General features: G+C 38.3%; 1 protein-coding gene across 1 annotated transcript in view; it reads left to right on the top strand.

Annotated features, from left to right (window-relative positions):
• LOC123814289 (cadherin-related family member 3-like) overlaps positions 1 to 14,519 on the top strand; it is a 97,768-nt gene that overhangs the window by 41,196 nt on the left and 42,053 nt on the right. The window contains exons 6-9 of the mRNA XM_045832010.1: positions 2,164 to 2,271; positions 6,435 to 6,631; positions 8,536 to 8,713; positions 10,531 to 10,693. Of these exons, the coding sequence (XP_045687966.1) occupies positions 2,164 to 2,271; positions 6,435 to 6,631; positions 8,536 to 8,713; positions 10,531 to 10,693 (646 nt within the window). The remainder of the gene's footprint in view (positions 1 to 2,163; positions 2,272 to 6,434; positions 6,632 to 8,535; positions 8,714 to 10,530; positions 10,694 to 14,519) is intronic.

Genomic DNA, 14,519 nt, shown 5'->3' with positions numbered 1-14,519 from the left:
TTCCCCCTCTGGCCTTAATGAGCTCCAAGTGAAGGTGCTGTTGTCATTGCCTTAAATATGAAATAATCACCCAAACTATATTTGCACAATTTCTACTTTAGGTATTAGATATAGCTGTTTTGGCCCCTCTCTGTTTATCTGCTGTCTCAAGAGCCAAACATTGATGTGATGTCATTGGTGGTGTTTCTGACCTGAGGTGGAAGTTGGTGGGGACTTCTCTCTGGCCAGCTGGGACACAGAATTCATTCATAATGTAATCCAACAACTTTTAAAAGTTAATTGACTGACATTTCCTCCTATTGCCTCTACATCTGCCAAATGGGGAACCATTGGTTTGTAGTTATTATTTCTATTTTTTTAATGCTTTCTATTACCACCTTTTCCAGTGATATGTTTTGCATTGAAGTACTTTACAGGAAAAGCAAATGAACCATTAAGCCCTCCCAATAAGCTTGCTCCTGATTCTCATGAGGACTTTTTTCCTGATCACAAAAGTTGAGGATGGTACATATCCTAAAAGTTCAAAAGCAGAATGTACTTTCTCCTGCTGACTTCATATACTCTGCTGGAGAAGAGTTCTCCTAAATTTGTATTTTCTTTATATACTTTGGAGGCAGAAAAACTTTAAAAATTTTTATCCATTTTCCTGTACTCCTAAATTCCTGTTTCCTATATTTATTCAGCCTCACTAGTTCTGGAAATAATGGATAGTGTTCATCACAGTTTCCTTTTATTTTGACCTGGTTCCTTACAGAAAATGATTATGTACATTTCAAGTTATTTATAAATCTTAAGATTCATTAACAAATGAGAATAAAGTCATTAATGAGAGTTTTAAAAATTAATTTTTTTCTTGATAAGTGAAAACTAAACTTTTCTTTTTTTCAGTGTCTCTGATATCAGAGGTGCTGACACAAAAATGGAAGCTTTGCCTGTAGAACTTGAATAAATAATTATTTGGCTAAAGTTATATAATGGATACTTAGTATAGTCCTCCAAAGAGAACCTCATTTCTTAATTTTCTCTAACTCTAGAGTTTTTAGGGTCCCTGAGTTGACCTGTGAGGGTGAATGAAAGACATTTAGGAATGCTTCATTGATTCTTATTAATTTCTCCCTTCAAAGGAGATATAGGGGCTGTGAAATTTCTTATTCAAATGCTGATGCAAGAGTTAGAAGAACTCATTGCTTCCTTGCCCCCTTGCAGTCCACTTTGCAGCATCCAGTCAGACCAAAAGTAATTTGATGTCTTTGGGGCCATGGAATGCTGTCCACACCTCATTCCTTATATTCTTGTTGGTTAGATGTTCCAGAATTATTTTAATATATCTTTATTCTTCAAAGTAAATTGGTCTTATGAAATTATCTAAAAAATAATCACCTTCTGATAGAAAAAGTTATAAAATAGGAGAAAAATTGAGAACTGGTTCAATTTTTAGGATAGATAAAAGGCAAGAGTAGTTTTGGCCTCAATTATCAGTACATTTCAAGGTAGAATAGATTTTTTTTTTTCTTAAGAGGGTGACCAACTCTCCTGGTTTGCCTGGCACTGAGAAGTTTCCTGGGATCTGCATGGGACTGTCAGAGCTTAAAGAAGACAATCCTGACAAATCAGGATTGTTGTCCAGATCATAGTTTATGGACACAAACAACCATCTTTCTATTAGGATACATTTTTTTCCTGCGTTCCAAGTACTCTCATCCTTCAAACCCATACACATCTCTGCTAAAATAACACTTCTTTGTTATCTAATGCTCCTAATATGTCCCCATATCCATTATGTTGTTTTGAAGTATTCTTACCACCTTCTCCTTTGCATTTGTTATCCATTTTCAGTGTTGAAAGGTCAGTGTTTAAAAGTAAGAGCCCATAGCCATATCTTTGCTCTACGAGACTAAGGAGTCCACTTGGCTTTTTTTTTTTAAATTGATGAGAATTAACTGTCTTTTCCAAGTTCCTGCTTGTCCTTTCAACAGATTTGACTAATTTGGTTTGTAATCAAGTGTCAGCCATTTCCAGCTGTTAAAATAACTGGTATGAGTGACAATTTAACTAAATGAGTCAATTGTTTTAACTGGTTAGTTAAGCCCCAGAGTTTGTTTCTATAAAAGCCTGTTAGTTAATATAAAATCTTAACTGTCTTTTGTGTGGTTGCACCTTCAGTTTCTCACTAGCTATTAAAGTGGTTGATCCTGGAGGACTGTTCACTGCTGGGAATCTAAAGATTTTCCTCATCAATGTCAACAATAGAGACCCAGTTCTTACCTGCAGGTAAGAAAAGAAAACATATTATTTTAATTGACCCTAAAAAATGGATATGAAGATGTAGTTTCTGAAATTCGTAAATTTCCATTAGAATGCAATGGGCTTCTTTTATGAGAAGGAAAGTAAACAAGTAAAATATAAACAATCACTTAAGATATAAGAGTCTAAAGAAAGGGAATTCTTAAAACAGCAAAGAAAGTAGGTTTAAAGTATAAAATGTGTTGAAATTTCAACAGAATAAGATGTTATTAGTGTAATATATATTTTTTGCTGTTTTTTTAAAGTAACAGCTTTATTGAGATACAATTCACACACCTTAGAGTTTACTCTTTGAAAGTTTACAATTCAATGGCATTTAGTACAATTGTACAGTTCTGCCACAATCCCCTTTATTTACAATAATTCCAGAAAATTCCATCACCCCAGAAAGAAGCCCCTTCCCCATTAGCAGTAGCTCTACAAACCCTCAACTTCCCCAGCCCCTGGCAACAACTAGCCCACTTCCCATCTTTGTGGATTTGTCTGTTCTGGACATTTCATATAAATGGAATCACATACCATGTGGACTTTTGTGTCTGGCTATACACACATGTAAAGTGTAAGCACAGATATTAAAAAATACATGAAATTAAGGAAATAATAAAGAAATTATTGGCCAGTGCTAGGTTGGAGGAACTTACTATGAAGCAGATACACAAAAAGGTATTTGAAAATTATCTTGCATATGATTTAACTGAAAGAAAAGCTTTCATATAGCAACTGTTAAAGTGCTAGTTTCTTGAGCTACAGGACAGAGGCAGATGACTTGTTCCATGGATTTAAAGATCTAGTTCATGGCCTTAAATGGCATGGCTCAGTTAGTTGAATGCCATCCCACAGAGTGAAAGGTCACTTAATTTTGGTTAATTAATTTTTTTGTTTTGCTATTATAGTAGTCCCAATTTATCCTCCTTTGTCCACCTCCATCCAGCACCCCCCACTCCCTCTGGCAATCCTCACTCTATTGTTCATCTCTGTGGAAAACATAATTCTTTGGCAACTCCATTTCCTATACTTGCTCTTAACATTCCTCTGACTATTCTGTTACTACCAATTTGTACTTCTTAATCCTTCCTCTTCCCCCCGCTTCTCCCTGACACCCGTCCCCATTGACCACCGTTGCAGTGTTCTCCATATCTATACTTTTGTTTCTGTTCTGCTTGTTTGCTTTGATTTTTAGATTCAATTGTTGACAGTTATGTTTTATTGCCATTTTAATATTCATAGTTTTGATCTTCTTTTTCTTAAATAAGTCTCTTTAGCATTTCATATAATAATGGTTTGGTGATGATTATCTCCTTTAGCTTTACCTTGTCTGGGATGCACCTTATCTGTCCTTCCATTCTAAATGATAGCTTTGCTGAATAGAGTAATCTAGGCTGTAGGTCCTTGCTTTTCATCACTTTGAATATTTTTGCCAATCCCTTCTAGCCTGCAGTTTCTATTGAGAAATCAGCTGACAGCCTTATGCAAACTTCCCTGCAGGTAACTAACTGCTTTTTTATTGCTGCTTTTAAGGTTCTTTAACTTTTGGCATTAAAATTATGATGTGTTTGAGGGTGGGCCTCTTTTCACCCATCTTATTTGGGACTCTCTGTGCTTCCTGGGCTTGCATGTCTATTTCCTTCATCAAATTAGGGAAGTTTTCTTTTATTATTTTTTCAAATAGATTTCCAATTTCTTGATCTCTGTCTTCTTCTCCTGACACCCCTATGATATATTGGAACATTTGAAGTTGTCCCAGAGGCTCCTTAAACTATACTTGATTTTTCAAATTCTTTTTTTTCTTGCTGTACTTATTAGATGTGTTTTTCTTCCTTATGTTCCAAATCACTGATTTGATTCTTGGCTTCATCCACTCTACCATTGATTCCCTATAAATTATTCTTTATTTCAGTTAGTATATTCTTCATTTCTGCCTGGTGTTTTTTATGCTGTTGAAGTATCCACTGAGTTCCTTGAGTATCCTTATAACCAGTGTTTTGAACTCTGCATCTGATAGTTTGCTTATCTTCATCTTGTTTAGTTCTTTTTCTGGAGTTTTGTTCTGTTCTTTCATTTAGGCCATTTTTCTTTGTCTCCTCATTTTGGCAGCCTCCCTGTGTTTGTTTCTATGCATTAGATAAAGCTGCTTTGACACTGTGTCTTGGTAGCATGGCCTAATGCAGCAGGAGTCCTGTAGCATCCAGTGGCATAGCCTCCCCTATCTTCCAAGTTGTGTACTCAAGGCGGGCTGAGTACTCCCTCCTCACGTAAGTGAGTTTTAATTGTTGTCAGAAGGTCAATAGGAGGGATTTACCCAGTCCAGATAGCTGGTAGGACTGGCTGTGACCCCTGGCCTGCAACCACCTTCCTCTTTGGCTTGTGGAGGTGATTGGAGGTTGCTCCAAGGTGGTCTGTAACTGTCCTCTGGGTGCATAGGCTCTATGCTGGGTTTCCTGGTTGATGCAGGCCAAGGTCCACCTCTACCTGTGTTCTGTCTGGGGCCCCTTGGTGTAAACTCTAAAGCAGTGTGTAGATGGCTGCTACCAGTGTCAGGCCTGGGGCTACTCAGTGAGAGGTGTGGGGATCTGGGCTCAGCTGCTGCTTGTTTAAGCAGATTTAGGAAGGTCTGAAGCCTGTGCTATCCCAGCCCTTCATATGGAAAAGCCATTGTTACTAAAGAGAAGAGTTTCCTGGATGTGCTCTTAAACTGAATGGGGCAGAACCAGAGGTAATTGTCAGGGCAGGGCTTACCATGCAAGCCAGATTGATGAAGATTCAAATATGGTGCCATTACCCTGCATCTGTGTGAGGGAGGGCTTGGAAAATGTATAATGTCACTGTCTGCAGTTCTCTCTGAGAGGAAGCTGTCTCTCAGTTCTTGTCCTGATGTTAGACACTTCAGTTATTCCCCATATGCCACTGGTGCCCTTCAAGCTGCTGCTCTGGTGCTAGAGCCCAGAGGGGGTGAATCTGAGTAAGTTCATGTGTAGTGTGAAGCCCTTTAAGAGGGGAGGCCTGAGAATCCTGAAGTTTCTTCCACTGACCCAGCCCCTACTTATTTTTATAGCCAGGAGTTATGGGGACTTATCTTCCTGGCACTGGAAGCCTGGGATGGTTGGTCTAATGTGGGGGTGGGATCCCTCTCTCCTGAGACATCCTTCCATTTCATATCTACCACAAGTGGTTTGGGGACCAGCCCATTCCACGTCTCTTCGTCTCTGCCCCACTGCCCCTCTTACCTGTCTGGATGAATGTGGTTTCTTTAATTCCTTAGTTCTCAGACTTCCACATGGCTTGAATTTCTGATGGTTCTGAGTGATGGTTGTTCTGTATTTTAGTTGTAATTTTGCTGTGGTTGTGTGAGGAGCTGTGCGGCATTTACCTATACCTTCATCTTGACTGGAAGTCAGTGTAATATATTCTTAATATCTAATGGGCTAGATCAGGGGTGTCAAATTCATTTTCACCGGGGGCCACATCAGCCTCAAGGTTGCCTTCAAAGGGCTGAATGAATGTAATTTTAGGACTGTATAAATGTAACTGCTCCTTAACTAGGGGCAAGGAGCTCAGTGCTGCTGCTGGTTACAAACAAGGTGCCTAGTTGGATAAAACAAGGTGGATGGCCGGATTCAGCCCATGGGCCTTGTGTTTGCCACCTGTGGGCTAGATTATCTCTTACTACCTTCAAGAAAAATTGTGATGAAAATTATCACACAGGTAATTTATAAAAACACATTGGGGTCAGCAATTTTAAGACAGTGGTTCTTACTGTAGGGGGATAAGAGCACTGTGGTTAAGCATCCAGTTTCTAGAGTCAAATAGGCTTGGGGTCAAATCCCATCTCAGCCACTTTGATACTTACTTGTGAAAGTTACTTATTTTCTTAAAAGCTCAATTTCCACATCTGTAAAGTGAGGGAAAAATAGTATCTACTTCCTGGGACTGCAAGAAATAAATAGGAAATATGTAAAAAATGCTTAGCACTATGTCTAAATAATAGGCAAGTTCTGAATAACTGGATTAGCTATTAACAACATTGTCAGTTTCCATTGTCATCATTACTAGTTCTACCCTTTAACCCTCCGCCACCTTAATACACATCCAACAAGCACCACTCTAATAATAGTCTTTTCTTTTAAAATAAGTTTATCCAATATTGAAAATGGTGTTTTGAGTGTTACTTCTATAAAGTCAACTCTGCATAATAAAGTCAACATCACTCTGGATGAAGAAATTCCAATTGGGAAAATAATTGGAGTATGCCAGGCAACTGATGAAGATAATTTGGGAGATTTAACCTTTGAACTAAATCCATGGAATGTTTACTTTGCAGTTGACAAAGGTAGGTTGAAATTTGTTTTCATCAAATTATATCTTATATGCTATTTTTATCATTTGCTTATATTATGTCTCCTTTGTAAGACTGAGTTTTTTTGAAGGTAGGTTATCAGATTGTCTTCATTTGCAGAACCCCCCAAAGAAGTACATAATACTGTAGATATTGAATAACTCTGCAAGACCAGTTCTTTGTCCACAGATGAGCTAACACATGGCTCTTCATGGCTGCTACAGAATGAATGCTTTGGCTCTGCACCCTACATGATATTCCTGCTCATCTTCTTATATGTAACTAATTCTGCTCTGCTTTAGGTCCAAATTTTTGTGAGAGAGAATCTGATTGGACTCTTTAGAGTCAGTGATTCACTTCTCAGCCAATCAGCTGTGGCTGAGCCTGGGCATCAGTCAGATTATGTGGTATATAAGAATTCTTCTGGAGCTGAGAAGAGAAGAGATGGTCACTTTTAACACATGTGCAGGTTTGAGCCATTGTAGCAGGTGCTGTCAGAGTCCCATTCATATCTCCCTGACCTTAACATTTCAGTTTCCTGACTTCAACTGCTAATATCTGCATTTATTTGCTTGAGGTCTGACATCTGTCCCCTTCCTGCCCTACAAATAGCATGTTCAAAATGTTGTGAAAAATACTACCTATGACATAACATCTCAACCAAATGCTGAAGATAATTGGTATAAAAGTAGCCCAGCTCCTTGTCCCTGGAATAGAACAACTGTCAGTGTGTGTTTTGCACTGGTTTACAGAGTTCCCCAGTGCCATTAAGCTCTAGTTGTCCACAGTAGTAAGTTGCTTGACAATATATTTTTTATTGGCAGCCTTCCCATTTCCGTTTCACTATACCCATGCCATGTTGCTCTGGATCACCTCCCAAATAAAGTATTGCACTCAAATCCTCATCTCTAGTCCTGCTTTTGAGGGAGCCCCATTCAAGACAGTCACTATCTTAATTCTTATTTGAATTACTGCAGAGATTGCTTAACTGGGCTTCTGCTTTCACAGTTACTCCCTCTGTTAGTGTCAGCAGAACAACTAGGATGAATGAAAAAAAAAAAAGGCAAGTTGGGTCATACTCCTTCTCTGAGTAAAACCCTCCTGAGATTTTCCTTTGCACTTGGAATGGAATCCATACTTCTTGTCCTCAAGAACCTGTCTTCTCTGGTCCTTATCTCTCTCTCTTTAACACCCTATTTCTTGTCTCCTCCTTGTCCATTACACTACAGCCAAAACACTAGGCTGCCTGCTTCTGGACCTTGGTCCTTGCACCTTTCAGAATCTTACCATTAGACATTAAATTTATCACATTATAGTTTTATTCCCTTAATAATATTCCTATTGATTTTTTACACTTGTTTAGTGATTCAGTTCTCAGCCCAGATTGTAAATTCCATAAAGACAGGGAGTGACTTCATTATGGTTTATACAGTATTCAGCACAGTACCTGGCACATAGCTATCATTCCATAAATGTTTGTTGAATGAATGAGCGGATGGATTGGATGGAAGAGAATACAGTGAGTCATTATTTTGTTAATGTATTTTCAGTTATGATGTTCTCTCTGCTGGGAATGATCTCCTCCTACTCACCACCTTTTCTTATCCTGTATGTTCTTCAAGTCCTAAATTAGGGGCCTTCTCTTCTAGAAAGTCTTCCCTGGTCCCCTAAATTTAAAAAAAATTTTGTTTTTTACTATCAATTAACATAATATTATGATTAATGAAGGCATTTTGGCGATAAACAATTGCACATTGTGCCTATATTTTAAATCAGTTTTTAAATTCTACTGAAGAAGGCACAGATCATACTTTATCTCATTCATTGTTGTGTAATAAAGTAATTTTTAAAATGACAGCATGGGCTAGGTTGCAGCAAGATGTGTTGTTTTGTTGTAGAACATGGGACCATAGTCACTGCTGCCCGCCTTGATATGGAGAGAGCTGGATTTGCACCTGTTCAGTCCTTCTCCGTTAAGGCTTGTGACCAAGATCAGCGGTGTTCGGCAATTCCAGTGACAATCTATATCCATGGCATTAATGACAACTCTCCTTTCTGTGATCAATATCTGATTAGGTGAGCTGAGATGAGTGTGCTGGATTAAGAATTCAGAGTGGAAAACAGAGGTATATTTATTTGTTCAACTAAACATGGGTTAATCATCACATGGACTCTTGCTCGGTCTCATATTCTGGTTCTCAGAAATGACCTGTTGGAAGCTGTGCTTCCTGGATCTGAGTTAGTAAGTTGTTAAAAGCCTATGTTTTGGAGTCACAGACCTGGCTTGGAATCCTGGTTCTATCACTTATTAGTAGTGTGACCTTGGGTAATTTATTCAAGCCCTTTGATCTTCAGTTTCTTTTGTTATTAAATCGGATAACAATAGTGCTTACTCTATAGGGGGATTTTGAAGAATAAATGGGATAATTAGTGTAACATTCTGAGCACAGTGCTGAGCATGTAGTGTCAATTTCACAATTGCTTTTTATCACAGTCCCATAATCCCTTTTCTGAAACCCTTGGCACTGGGTGTGTTTCAGGATAAAGTTTTTTTTTTTTATATTTTAGGAAGGTAATACAGTATATGTACCATGTATTATACAAATGCCCTAAATTCAAATCCATTAATATCTTTGCAGTAAATATATGAATACTCACAGTAAGGGGGACAAAGAAAGATCTGATAGTTCAGGTAATGTATGGATATCAACCATTTAATGTCAGGTCACATTTTGATGACAAATAAGCTAGGAGAAAATTCTGAGTTTCAAGGCTCTTGGATTTTGGAATTTGGATAGGGATGGAGTCGTGTTCTTGTCACTATGGCTGTTTTTATTACTTGAAGCTCAGTCTCCTAACCTCCAAGTCTGTTAATCTTCTATGTCCTCTGACCCTAAGCTCTCAGCTACACATAGGAGAGCTGCTTCTGTGTTTCCCAGGCTTTGTTCCAGATTATTTAGCTTCTGATAATTACTACCCATGTGGTCTTATTTGGGTCCCCATTACTCTACATTTTAAATGGAGTTGATAATCTCACCTGCCTCATAGAATGGTTATAAGGATCAAGTACAGCAAGGCTTGGAATTTGTTCAGTATGGGGTTTGGCATATTCTCAGAAAATGTTATCCTTTTTTCCTCCTTCTCTTTTTCCTTTTCCTTTCCCCAGGGAAATTATGGTTAACCAAACACCCACCACATGTTGTACCCAGTGCTATAGTCCCTGGAAGTGACAGAAGTACTTGCTATGTTCATTTGCTATTAGAAGGTTGTATCCTGTCAGGATGATAAGATGGATACACATGAAAGAAACAATAATAAAAAGTACAAGATGATTTTAAATTATGTGTGTTGTGCTTTAATTGTTCAGAGGAAGGACATGTGGGATTGAAGTATTCAGGGGAGCTTCCTGAAAGAGCAAAATTTATGCTAGTCTTTGAAGAATGAGTAGAATTTAGACTTATGAGTGAACACTGGGGCAGAGAGATCCCAGGAAAAAAAAATGGGTGAACACATAGAGATGGAGGTAAGTCCACTGTGACTATAGAATGGTAAGGTTTGTCCCTCTTGACCATACCATGCGGACATTCTAGATAGGAATATTCTCACTTATCTGATTCAGACTTGAGCATCTCTATTGAAGTGTCCATGATAGACTTCTAAATAAGCATCTAGCTGGGTACCGAAAAGAAATATTCCAAGAAACTGAGGAAAGCTTTACCAAATTCATAGCACTTTTTTGAAAATGGCTTCCCAGATGATGCCCCAAACCTGGACTCTTTTCCCATGATAAATAGAGCAGTCACACATGTGCATTATCCAAACTACTAGATGTTTATGCAAAAAAAAAATATTTTAAAAGACCATCTAAACTAATTTTTCTTCTTAAAAAATAGGTACACAGGCAAAGAGGTGATTGCAAATAATACTATAGTTGCAAAACTGTTGTGTCATGACCTTGACGAGCCTCCTGATGTGATATATTATGCTCCAAGCTTGGGGCCAATTGGTTCTGGACAACTCTTTGAGCAAGTGCCAAATGCTGCAAATTTCATCCAGGTGAGCACCAGCTGCTGTACCTCCCAGTAGTTTTCCTAAGGAGGCAGTCATTTCATGGCCACACTTGGGTGCTGGTAGATTTAGCAAGAGGAGCTCTGACACAGCAGATAGGGTCTGGCACCCTCTGCTGTCTTGCTGGAAGGTATGTGGTAAAGTGCTGTATTATCTCACTGCTGGCTATTGTTTTCTCCTTTTTTTAAAAAAATTTAATGTTTTTGTTATTAGAGTTGTCCCACATCTTCTCCCTTTGCTACCCCGTCACCTAGCCCACCACACACTTCCATAATCAGTCCACTTATCATTGTCCATGTCCATGATTCCTTCATATATGTTCTTTGACTAATCCCTTCACCTTCTTTCAATCAATCTCTACCTCCCCACTTCCCCTCTTACAGCTGTCAGTTTGTTCCATGTTTCCATGCCTCTGGTTCTATTTTGCTCATTAGTTTATTTTATTCATTAAATTGTTCTTGTAAGTGAGATCATATGGTATTTGTTATTCACTGACTGGCTTATTTCACTCAGCTTAATAGTCTCTAGTTCCATCCATGCTGTCACAAAAATAGGAATTCATTCTTTCTTTCTGCTCTGTATTATTCCATTGTGTAGGTGATAGATGTACCACATTTAACCCACTCATCTACTGATGGGCACTTAGGCTGTTTCTAAATCTTGGATATTATAAATAGGGCTGCTATGAGCATGGAGGTGTATACATTCTTTTGAATGGTGTTTTGGGATTTTTAGGGTATATTCCCAGAAGTAGAATTGCTAGGTGAAAAGGCAGTTCCATTTTTAGATTTTTTTGAGGAAATCCCATACTGTTTTCCACAGTGGCTACACTAGCCTGCATTCTTACCAACAGTGCACAAGGGTTCCATTTTTTACACACACTTGTCAGCACTTGTTGTTTGTTGATTTATTAATGATAGCCTTTCTGACCAGTGTGAAGTGATATCTCATTGTGGTTTTAATTTGTGTATCTCTGATGGCTGGTGATGTTGAGCATTTTCTCATATGTCTATGGACTCCTTGGAGAAGTGTCTATTCAGGTCCTTTGCCCAGTTTTAATTTGATTATTTGTCTTCCTGGTGTTGAGTTGTATAAGTTCTTTACATATTTTGCAGATTAAACCTTGTCCAATGTATTTTTGGCAAATATGTTCTATCATATAGTCAGTTCCTTTACATTTTAATGATGGTTTCTTTAGCTCTACAGAAGCTTTTTAATTTGATGTAGTCCTATTTGTTTATTTTTCCTTTATTTCTCATGCCCTAGGGAGAAATATCAGCAAAAATATTGCTACATGAGATATCTGAAATTTTACTGCCTGTGTTTTCCTCTAGGATTTTTATGGTATCACAAATTATATTTAAGTCTTTTATCCATTTTGAATTTATTCTGGCATATGGTCTAGTTTCATATTGTTGCACGTTCAGTCCATATCTCCCAACATCATTTATTGAAGAGACTGTCTTTACTCCATTGTATGCTCTTGCCTCCTCTGCCAAACACTCATTAACCATAAAGACATGGGTTTATTTCTAGGCTCCCTATTCTGTTCCATTGACTATGTGTTTGTTCTTATTCCAGGAGCAGACTGTACTGATTGTAGTAGCCTTGTAATATAGTTTGAAAGAAGGTATTGTGATCCCTCCACTTCATTTTTCTTCAAGTTTGCTGAGGCAGTTTGGGGTCATTTTTGGTTCCATATAAATTTTTGGTTCCATATAAATTGTTCTAGACCTGTGAAATATGCCATGGCATTTTTAATAGGAATTGTGTTGAATTTATAGACTGCTTTGGGTAGCATGAATATATTAATGATGTTAATTCTTTCAATTCATGAGCATTACATATGCTTCTACTGATTTGTATCTTTCTCAATTTCTTCCTCAGTGTCTTATAGTTGTCTGAGTACAGGTCTTTTACCTCTTTGATTAAATTTATTCCTAGGTACATTTTTTGTTTTTGTTGCAATAGTAAATGGGATTATTTTCATAGATTCTCTTTCTGATAGCTCATTGTTGGTGTATAAAAATGCCATTGATTTCTGAATATTGACTATAATGATGGATTTACTTCCTCTTTTCCAATTTGAATGTGTTTAAAATTTTTATCTTGTCTGATCACTGTGCCTAGGACTTCCAGTACTATGTTGAATAAGAGTGGTAAGAGCAGGTACCCCTGTATTGTTCCTAATCTTAAGGGAAACACTTTTAGTTTTTGCCCATTGAGTATGATGTTGGCAGTAGATTTTTCATGTATGGCCCTTATTACATTGAGATATGCTCCCTATATTCCCACTTTGCTGTTCATTTTACTGTTCATAGTGTTGATCATATTCTTTTTCTTAGACAAGTCTCTTTAACATTTCATATAAGGGCTTGGTGATGATGAGCTCCTTTAACTTGACCTTATCTGGGAAGCACTTTATCTGCCCTTCCATTCTAAATGAAAGCTTTGCTGGATAGAGTCATCTTGGATGTAGGTCCTTACCTTTCATGACTTCAAATATTTCTTTCTAGCCCCTCCTTGTCTTAAAGGTTTCTTTTGAGAAATCAGCTGATAGTCTTATAGGAACTCCTTTGGAGGTAACTCTTTCTTTTTCTCTTGCTGCTTTTGAGATTCCTTATCTTTAATCTTGGGTAATGTCATTTTCATGTGGCTTGGTGTGTGCTTCTTTGGGTCCAACTTCTTTGGGACTCTCTCAGCTTCCTGAACTTCCTGGAAGTCTATTTCCTTTGCCAGGTTGGAGAAATTCTCCTTTATTATTTTATTCAAATAAGTTTTCCATTTCTCGTTCTTCCTCTTCTCCTTCTGGCACCCCTATGATTCAGATGTTTAAACATTTAATGTTCTGGAAGTTCCTAAGCCTCTCCTCATTTTTTTTAAATTCTCATTTCTTCATTTTGTTCTCCTGGGCTGTGTATTTCTTCCTTCTGCACCGGGTCATTGATTTGAGCCATGGTTTTCTTCCCTTCACTGTTGGTTTCCTGTATATTTAGATGTATTTCACTTTGTATAGCCTTCACTTTTCCCTCTATTTTGCAACCGCATTCAAAGATTTCTGTGAGCATCCTGATTACCAGTGTTTTGAACTCTGCATCTGATAGGTTGGCTATCTCTTCATCACTTAGTTATGTTTTTGGAGTTTTGATGTTTTTTCATTTGAACCACACTTCTTTGTCTCACTGCACCTGTTAACATTGTAAGGGGTGGAGCCTTAAGTATTCACGAGGATGGGTCAACCAAGGTTGCTGCATTGTGGCATTGTATGTAGGGGAGGGGTCTGGGAGGGACCAATGCTGCTTGCTCAGCTCTCGGCAGGCTTTCAGTCACTTCCCCTGTACCCACATGCAAAGTGGCCCCTTTTCGTGCTGACTCCCAGGTAGGTCCTACATTCTAGGACCCTGTGGGATCTTTCCAAGGAACTCTCCTGTGAGGCTGGGAATTTCTCCCACCACCACAACCACCACAAATTTTTACAGCAAGAGGTTTTGAGGCTTTCTTTTCCCATGCTGGAACCCTGGTTTGTGTGTCTTGTCTGGCTCTCCAGTTGTGCCTCCTGGTTTATCTGCATGTGAATGTAGGACCACCCAATCCACCAACCTCCTTGTCTTCGCTGGTCCTCCAGCTGCCACCTGGCCCACCTGACCCTCCAGCCACCACCTTGCTGCATGTCCTCTCTCTCCTAGTTGTTCATCTCTTCCTTTACTACCAGTTTGAATGTATGTTTCTTTCTTAACTCCTTTGTTGTCAGAGTTCCATACAGTTTGATATTCTGGCAATTCTGTTTATTTTTTGGGGTTTAAATTTGTTGCTG

Source organism: Phyllostomus hastatus, unplaced genomic scaffold (assembly GCF_019186645.2).
Source record: "Phyllostomus hastatus isolate PE091 unplaced genomic scaffold, TTU_PhHast_1.1 phas_contig_16, whole genome shotgun sequence".
In the NCBI taxonomy this organism is placed as follows: domain Eukaryota; kingdom Metazoa; phylum Chordata; class Mammalia; order Chiroptera; family Phyllostomidae; genus Phyllostomus; species Phyllostomus hastatus.
Note: the sequence above shows the minus strand (reverse complement) of the source record. Positions and strands in the feature narration are given on the sequence as shown.